The sequence below is a fragment of the Bidens hawaiensis genome, unplaced genomic scaffold, assembly GCF_021521415.1.
Source record: "Bidens hawaiensis isolate Kalapana, Puna unplaced genomic scaffold, B.hawaiensis_p1.1 tig00031149_1, whole genome shotgun sequence".
NCBI lineage: Eukaryota > Viridiplantae > Streptophyta > Magnoliopsida > Asterales > Asteraceae > Bidens > Bidens hawaiensis.
In genome coordinates, this window is record NW_027495234.1 from 108,651 (window position 1) to 118,274 (window position 9,624).

The 9,624-nt window shown below is 35.5% G+C and overlaps 1 protein-coding gene across 1 annotated transcript; it reads left to right on the top strand.

Annotated features, from left to right (window-relative positions):
• The first annotated feature begins 645 nt into the window (after positions 1-645).
• LOC143581706 (elongator complex protein 1-like) lies at positions 646-9,624 on the top strand. Its single transcript, XM_077064424.1, has 7 exons — positions 646-880; positions 3,640-3,964; positions 4,345-6,577; positions 7,407-8,153; positions 8,317-8,412; positions 8,952-9,270; positions 9,371-9,624. Exons 1-6 carry the CDS (start codon positions 719-721, stop codon positions 9,265-9,267), a joined length of 3,879 nt encoding a protein of 1,292 aa, XP_076920539.1. The 5' UTR covers positions 646-718; the 3' UTR covers positions 9,268-9,270; positions 9,371-9,624.

The window sequence follows — 9,624 nt, forward strand, 5'->3', positions numbered from 1 at the left end:
AAGCTTGCAATAACTATCGAAAAACGGGGCACCTTGCTTGTGATTGTCAGAATGATCCAGTTTGCAACATTTTTAGTATATATGGGCATGTAGCCCGTCCGTGACCCAAGTCAGGCCTGTCTAGCGTGGCCTCTACGGCTCTGCCCCTCACCATGTACATAAGCAGTGTCTACGTGCAGCAGGACTGTAATCGAGCCGAGCTGAGCTCAAACTTAAACGATCTGGCTGGAGCTCGGGTCGTTAACTTTACTGAGCGGAAAAATCAAGCTCGAGCTCGTTAATTTTTTATATTGTCCTATTTTTATTTATTTTTTTACCGATATTGATGTATAAACAACGACAAAAATATAATTTTTAAACATCAATTTATATAATTATATATAAAATGAAGGATTTATAACATTATGTGTTCTATTTTTGTTTCTTTTTATATATTATTTTAAAGCTCGAGCGACATAATATATGTTCTATTTTTATTTTGATAGGCTATTATTATTGTTTTTATTATTATTATTATTATTATAAAATATAATTTAGGGTGTAATATAAACAAGCTAATAAGTCGAGTCAAGACCAAGCCACGAGTTGAGCCACGTAAAAAACCCTTTAAAACCCTCAAGCCGAATAAATCTATTCTAGGGCTCCTTCCTTACTACATCTTTCCCCAATTAAACTCCTGAAAGACACACACTGTTTTGATTGATTGTGGATATAGAAGATGAAGAATCTGAAGCTGTCATGTGAGGTTTCATCTAACCTGTGTTTACAGTCAGAAAATGAAGTGATTCGTTCAACCGCTTTCGACATCGAGCAGAATCGCTTATTCGTTGTTTCTTCCGATAACCACATCTACACCGTCCATCTTTCTTCTTCATCTCAAGTAAGCCCTAACACTAACACGTTCCTCATTTTAATTAATATGTAAATATTATGACCTAAACTTGCATTAGCGAATAGAAATAAGAAATATAGAGATACTTGCATTTTTAGGGTTTTAATATTGGTAATTTGGATGCAAAGTGTTAAGTGTTGATGATACAAATCATCTAATTGTAATATAATCTAATTTAACATTTTATGTGTATTTTTAAGACTATAATCGGTAGAGGTGGCAATGAGAGTGGGTTGGGTTGGTTCTGGGTGATGGGTCAGGATGGATTTTTAAAATAGAGGGTTAGGATGGATATGGGTCAAGATGGGTAAAGATAACCCATCTTGACCAAGTGAAGGTTGACATACAAAGTGTTTTAAAAACCCCTCAAAAAAATATTCGAAAAAAACTATTAAAAAAATAATAACTCAAAATATATATAAAAAACACAAAATGTAAATAACAAAAATGTTTCCCCCGTCATCCTCGTTCATTAAAAAAAACGTTTTGTACCGGTTCAAGTTCGAGTTTTTCGGTTCGGTTTTGTTTTTTTTTCATTTCGGTCGGTTTCGGTATTTGCTCGGTTTCAATGATTTGCCGGTTTTTTCGGCTTCAGTGTTGTTTTGTTTTAGTCAGTTTTTTCGGTTTCTATTCGTTTTTTTTTTTCATTTCGATTCATTTTGTTTTATTTTGGTCAGTTATGTTTCAGTTTTTTTGTTTCGCTTTGGTAAGCTTTTTGATTGCATTTCGCTTTTCTTTATTTCGTTTTGGTCAGTTTTTCGGTGTCATATCGGTTTTTTTTGTTTCGTTTTGGTTGTTTTTCTATTTCGGTTCAGTTTCGTTTCAGTTTTTTTGTTTCGTTTTGATCGGTTCGGTGTCGGTGTTTTTGATTCGTTTTGATCCGGTTTTTAAATTGCAGTTAGTTCTTTTATGTTTGCTTTTGGTCCGTTTTTCAGTTTCAATTCGTTTTTTTTGTTTCGTTTCGGTCGTTTTTCCATTTCAGTTCAGTTTCGTTTCGGGTTTTTTGTTTCGCTTTGGTCGGTTCAGTGTTTTTGTTTTGTTTTAGTCAGCTTTTCAGTTGCATTTCGCTTTTTTTTTTGTTTCGTTTTGGTCGTTTTTCTATTTCGGTTCAGTTTCGTTTCGGTTTTTTTGTTTCGTTTTGGTCGTTTTTCTATTTCGGTTCAGTTTCGTTTCGGTTTTTTTGTTTCGTTTTGGTCGGTTCGGTGTTTTGTTTTGTTTTGGTCAGCTTTTCATTTGCATTTCGCTTTTTTTTTGTTTCGTTTTGGTCAACTTTTCGATTTCATATCGGTGTTTTTGTTTCGTCTTGTTCGATTTTCTATTTCGATTCAGTTTTGTTTCCGTTTTAACATGTTTCGTTTTGGTCGGTTCGGTGTTTTGGTCAGCTTTTCAGTTGCATTTCGCTTTTTTTTTTGTTTCGTTTTGGTCAGGCTTTCGGTTTCATACGGTTTTTTTTGTTTCGTTTTGGTCGTTTTTCTATTTCGATTCAGTTTTGTTTCGATTTGGTCGATTCGGTGTTTTTGTTTAGTTTTGGTTATTGCATTTCGCTTGTTTGTTTCGTTTTGGTCAGTTTTTCGGTTTCATTCCGGTTTTTTTATTTCGTTTTGGTCGTTTTTCTATTTCAGTTTAGTTTGGTTTTTGTTTTATTGTTTCGTTTTAGTCGGTTCGGGGTATTTGTTTCGTTTTGATCGTTTTTTGGGTTTTGGATGAGTTTTGTTTCGCACGTGATAGTTTGGTTATTTTGAATTAGATAAATTTTGGATAACTTGGATATTTTGTGTTGACCCATTTTAACCTATAAATGAAAGTCACTTGTATATTTCCAACCCATCCTGACCCACTTGAAGAATTTTTATGATCCATCCTAACCCATTTTACTTTTAAAGTTTATCCATCTTAACCCAAAACAATCCATTTGGGTTGGGTTTGCCACCCTTAATAATCGGTTTGCTAGGTGCTAGTCGGACAATTAATAGGGACCTATAGTTTCAGGACCAGTTTTATGTTGAGAATCACTAGAACCACAAGCGGACCGAGTGGTTATATAACTGCCATCTGTATAAGTGTATGCAGTCCTCGACATTCTTTTGGTTCTCATTTGAACACTCTTCTATATATATAGTGCGTGTATAAAAGTTCATATAATACTTCGAAGCTCACATAGTATAGTTCAAACATAAACAATTCAAACTTTATCATACTAGAGCATTCACATCCCGTTCTTTATAATCTTCCATGTCTTTTAAGTTATGAAAACACTCACTCTAGTTTTTTATTTCTCCAACATCTAAATATGTTCTGTTAAATTCTGTCTTTTTATATTATATAATCTATATGAGTTTCGGAGCCGAGGGTCTCTGTGGAAGCAACCTCTCTGTTCTATGGAATAGAGGTACGGTTAGTCTACATCCCACCCTCTCCAGACCCTGTTTATAACATTGCTATTTATGGGATCTTACTGGGCATGGTGGTGGTTGTTTTTTCTTATCTAAAAATTATATGGTTTATATATATGGGTCGAATAGTGATTTCTTATATTTATCAATTCACTATTCATCCCATATAATTCTTTTTGCGAGTGGTAGAGAGAGAAATAATTGAGTAAAGGCATATTGTTTAATTGAATGAAGATAAATATAAGGAATGAGATTTGAATGTTTTTTTAAAGATAGATTGGCAACTAGTCATGATTTTTACAATACTGACTATAATACACTGCTCAGAATCTAAAACAATGGTGAAATTTGCAGAATGAAGAATCAAGGGGATCAACTACTGTGATTGGTTCTGTTGATCTAGATTCTGGTGATTCTATTACTTCGATGGAGTATCTCATGGAGAAAGAATCACTCATTATTGGAACTTCAAGTGGTGATTTGTTACTGTTTAATGTGGATGATAGTGCAATGGAGGTTGTTGGCAGGGTGGAAGGTGGTGTTAAGTCTATTTCACCGAGCCCTGATGGAGATTTGCTTTGTATTATTACTGGTATAGGCCAAATGTTGGTAATGACTCATGACTGGGACTTGTTGTATGAGACAACAGTTGAAGATCATATTGAAGATGCTGACTCACGTAAGGACTTTTACCACAACTTCTTAAGTTTTATATTTTCTGACATAACTGTATAAAACATAAAGTTCAAGCAAATTGTTTTACTATCCTGATAAATGATACATGAATCGCCTCTAGTGATTATTAATATTATATTAGGTACATTTGTCATTCATTTTGTTATATGTTTCAATATAAAAGCCCCTAAATTAGCTAAAAACAATGTTTTTAAGTAAAAATTGGTCAAACTAAAAGCTGCTTTGTAGATGAGTTTGTGCTAAAATGGCTACACACACAATATATAAGTTTTTAAAACCATGCATTAACATTTACATGGCCAAATTTTGCATTCTGTTATTTCTTGATTAAAAATTTGATACAAGTACTGAAGTTACTCTCAGGTGCTCAATGCTTGCACTTAGAATGTAAACCTGGAAGTCCCGCCACCTGGCGAGGTGACGGAAAATTCTTTGCTACAATAAGCTCGACACCAAGTTTTTCACATAAAAAGCTTAAAATATGGGAACGAGACACAGGCAACATGCATTCAGTCTCAGAACCGAAGGCTTCCATGGGAGAAATTGCAGAATGGATGCCATCTGGAGCAAAAATTGCCACTGTTTCTGATAAAAAAATAATATTTTTCGAGAAAAACGGGTTAGAAAGAAGCTCGTTTACTGCAATTGAAGAAGTTGATGCAACTATTGAGAATCTAAAATGGAACTGTAATTCAGATTTGCTTGCAGCCATTGTTAGAACAAAAGCTTATGACTCGATCAAGATATGGTTTTTCAGCAACAACCATTGGTATATGAAACAAGAAATCAGGTACTTAAAACAGGATGAAGTTAGATTCACGTGGGACCCAGTAAAGCCTCTAAGTTTAATAAGCTGGACACTTGAAGGATTAATCAAAGTTCAGAACTTTATCTGGATTTCATCAGTTACCGATAATTCAGTTGCCTTAGTTATTGACGGGTCAAAGATTTTAGTAACCCCTCTTTCTATATCCTTAATCCCGCCACCTATGTATCTATTTCAGCTTCGGTTTCCTTGTTCGGTCAGAGAAAAAGCTTTTTGGTCTAAGAATTCTAAGAACATGTTGGCAGCATCTTTGGCAGATGGCAGTTTGTCTATTGTGGAGCTTCCTGGAGTTGACACGTGGCAAGATCTAGAAGATGAAGCATTTCATGTTGAGCTGTGTATTACCAATGATCTTGCATCTTTCATTCATCTCATGTGGGTCGACTCGCACGTGCTTCTCGGTGTTATAGTTGAACCTGCGTATAAAAATGAGAAGTTTTTAAAGTACTATATTCAGGAACTTGAAGTTTCGTGCTCTGAGGATCATATTCCGGGCTCAATAACGGGCTCGGGATTCGATGCAAATGATGTTAACAAACTTTTTATCGAGAGCGCGGTAACCGGGCTTGTTTCTAACCCGGTTAAAAAACGTTCAGCGTTTATTCAGTTAAATGGTGGGAATATTCTTGAATACGAAACCGATTATCCCCTTCACGAGCGCAACGATTTGCGGTTTTCATCATCTTGCCCGTGGATGAGTGTGGGACCCGTTGAAGATTTTGGTCTGGTGAATTCCGACTCATTTTTAATGTTCGGGCTCGATACCAGCGGTAAATTGCATGTGAATCAGACTGTTTTATGTAACAACTGTAGCAGCTTTTCGTTGTACTCAAATTCCACCAATCAGACAATAACACATTTGATTCTCGCAACGAAGCAAGACTTGTTGTTTATTGTTGAGATACGCGATATCGTGCTCGGTCAAACGGATGTCAAATTTGGCAACTTTTTACCGGTTGTAATAACCAGAAAGAATGCAGAAGAAGGAAAGAAGTTTATACAAATATGGGAAAAAGGTTCTAAAATCTTGGGAGTCGTGCATGGAGATGAATCTGCGGTTATTATACAAACGACACGTGGTAATTTAGAAAGCATTTATCCAAGAAAATTGGTTCTAGAATCAATAGTTAACGCTTTGGTTCAAGGGCGTTTTAGGGATGTTCTATTCATGGTAAGACGGCATAGGATTGATTTTAATATTATTGTCGATCACATGGGCTTGCAAAATTTTCTTAAATTAGCTACTGAGTTTGTAAAACAAGTAGACAATCTAACCTACATTACCGAATTCGTTTGCTCTTTAAAGAATGAAAATGTGATGGAAACTCTATATAAAGGGTATATAACTTATACAAATGAGGAGAAAGGTACGGCTCTTGATGGTCAAAGCAAGGTCAACTCTGTTTTACTGGTTATAAGGAAAGCTCTTGAAGAGCAAATAACAGAAAGTCCATCTCGAGAGCTTTGTATTTTAACTACTTTGGCCCGAAGTGACCCGCCATATTTGGAAGAAGCTTTGGAGCGGGTCAAAGTTATTCGTGAGATGGAGTTATCGGATTGTAGTGACCCGGAAAGAAAGCAGGTCCCATCATCTGAGGAATCTTTGAAACATTTGTTGTGGCTTTCAGAAAGTGAGGTGGTTTTTGAAGCTGCTTTGTGTCTTTATGACTTGAATCTTGCAGCTATTGTTGCCTTGAACTCACAACAGGATCCGAAGGAGTTTTTACCATTTCTTCAAGAACTTGAAGTCTTGCCAGTTCATATAATGAGGTATTGATGCACCATGATCTGTATTTTCATATAAACCAATCTAAACACAAACAAAAAGCACAAGTTATAATGGTTTTTTGGTCAAACCATGATCCAAAACTTGACTAAATATTTCTAATCTTTTCAGGCTTGTAAACGAACTGAACGAACACGAGCAGGGCACGTTCGTTTCGTTCGTTTAACTTTAACCAAACAACTATCGGAACTCAAAACAATAAAAATAAACGAACATGGCATTCTTGTTTGTGTTCATTCGTTGAGAGAATGAGCATGTTCGTGTTCGTTTATGTTCGTTCATTAACAGTATAAACGAACGGTTCATGAATGAACATAAGTGAACATAGATGAACGAAAACTGAGCTAAAATTAGTTTAAAGTGATGTGAAGAACAATCTGTTGAACCTAAAAGTTATTAAAATTAGACTAAGTTATTATGGGCCACAAAATTGTAAATGAATATCTTAATGAACTTAAGCCGCGTAACTTAAGTAAACGTAAACTAACAAACATAAACACGTTTAAATGAACAAATGTAAACGAACGTTCATGTATTCGCGTTCGTTCGTTTATAACTTAATGAACAGATCTGTTTGTTCATGTTCACACGTTATTTAAAAAACGAACGTCCCTCCGAACTGTTCGTTGAACGTTTATCAAACCAATTTTTCTGGGGCCTTCACATGAGTTAGATTGGTCCAGAATGACCATGTAACATCATAACATATTAATTTTTCATGCATTGTTTTTATACAGGAAAGAACTATAAGTAACACATGTCTTCTGACTTATTTAATTATGCGGTTGTTTTTTGCAATGCGTGCCTTAACAGGTATAAAATTGACCTCAAATTAAAGAGATTTGAGAAAGCACTCCAACACATCGTTACCGCAGGCGACACTTATTTTGAAGACTGTATTAATCTCATAAAAACCAACCCGCAACTTTATCCTCAAGCACTTCAACTAATAACCGACCCCACCAAAAAGAAACAAGTTTTAGAAGCATGGGGAGATTATTTAACCAATATCAAATGCTTTGAAGATGCTGCTACATCATATTTATGTTGCAACAATCTAGAAAAAGCTTTAAAATCTTACCGGTCATCTAACAATTGGGGCGGTGTACTAACCGTTGCGGGTATTATGAAATTACAAAAAGAAGAAATTATTCAAATTGCGTATGAGCTTTGTGAAGAGCTTCAAACTATTGGGAAACCGAGTGAAGCTGCCAAGATTGCTTTTGATTATTGTAATGATGTTAAAACCGGGATTAATTGTTTAATTAATGCACGGGAATGGGAAGAGGCTTTGAGGATTGGTTTGATGCATGGGATTGAGGAGTTGGTTTTGGATGTGAAAGTTGGTGCGGTTGAATGTGGGGCCGGGTTGATAGTGGAATATGAGGAAGGGTTGGAAAAAGTTGGTAAGTATTTGGCGCGGTATCTGGCGGTCCGGCAGAGGCGGTTATTGCTTGCCGCTAAGCTTCGGGATGAGGAGAGCTCGATAAATGAATTGGATGATGATGCAGTTTCGGAGGCTAGTAGTAGTTTTAGTGGAATGAGTGCTTACACCACTGGGTAAGATATGCATACACACATATATACATACAAACATACATTCATGCACATACATATATACATATATACGCACGTATTAAATATGTATGTATAATAATATTTATGTATATATGTGACCAATTTGTTTGTTAATTGATTATGATACTATATTATTGATGACCAGAACAAGAAAAGGTTCAGCTGCTTCCATGAGTTCAAGTGGCACTAGCAAGAGAGGGATTAGACGGCAAAAGAAGAAAGGAAAAATTCGTGCTGGCAGGTGTTGATATTACCTCAGTTTTGTTTTTGCATATTTTTCAGATGTGACAATGTCGTCCCGTTTACTCAAACGGGTCAAGTTGGGTTCCTGTTTTGTGTGGCAGTAGAAAAAATAGCTGAAAGATAGCAAATGAGTCTGGTGTGTCAAACAGGCTAATAGACCTTGCATAAAACATCCGAGATCATTTTTTCTAAAAACTTGTACTGTTATAGAAATAATACAATTTTTCTAATAGCATTTGCCGTCTTAGTTACCTATAAAATGTATTGTATTTTAGATAAATTCAACCCGACCCATATGAAGTTTACCTGTTTTCACACTTAACTATTTACAAAAAGATATAAATATTCAGAAACAAAGGTAGAGATGTAAACGAGCCAATCCGCTCATGAGCTACTTGAGATTGGCTCGCTGAAAGCTCGAGCCTAGCTCTGCTTATATGAGCCTGAGCCTAAAAACAGGCCTGTTTAAAAACGAGTATTTATTTGTTCATCTATTTGTATTCTATTTCTTTATTTAATGATTAAACATTTTTTCAGCCCGGATGAGGAAATGGCATTAGTAGAGCATATGAAGGGGATGAGCCTCACAGCTGGAGCAAAACGCGAGCTCAAATCTTTGTTGGGTTCCCTTGTGATGATCGGGAAGGAAGACATTGCACGAAAATTGCAACGAGTTGCAGAAAACTTTCAGTTATCACAAATATCAGCAGTCAAATTAGCAGAAGATGCAGTTTCATGTGATATTGTAGATGAACATACATTTGTTCTGGAGGCTTACATGAAGAAATTAAGGAATGAGTTGTTGCAGTCTGAGGAGTTCTTTTGGCAGTCCAAGGTTTTTGTTACTCCTTAGGAGGTAATACTTGTTAAATCTCACATATTTTAGTGTAAAACTTTGTTAATTGTTTTATTTGAATAATTTGATTATTATTGAAATATTATATCCCTTTTTGCAGATGAAAGGTTATCTGCAGCGTATGTTTGAAGTGATTGTGATTTGTGAGGATATGACGAAACCAGAAGGTGGCGGCAATTTTGACCCGTTTGCTCTGTTGGTTCGTTTGAATTTTTGCTCTATCTTATGCCTAGATGGGTTTATTTTATTGGTATTTTTGGTATACATTTGATTATTAGTGCTGTATAAGATTTAATAGTTGATTTTTGTCGGGTTGTTTTGTTTAAATAAATATGACACTCTTGAAATTAACAA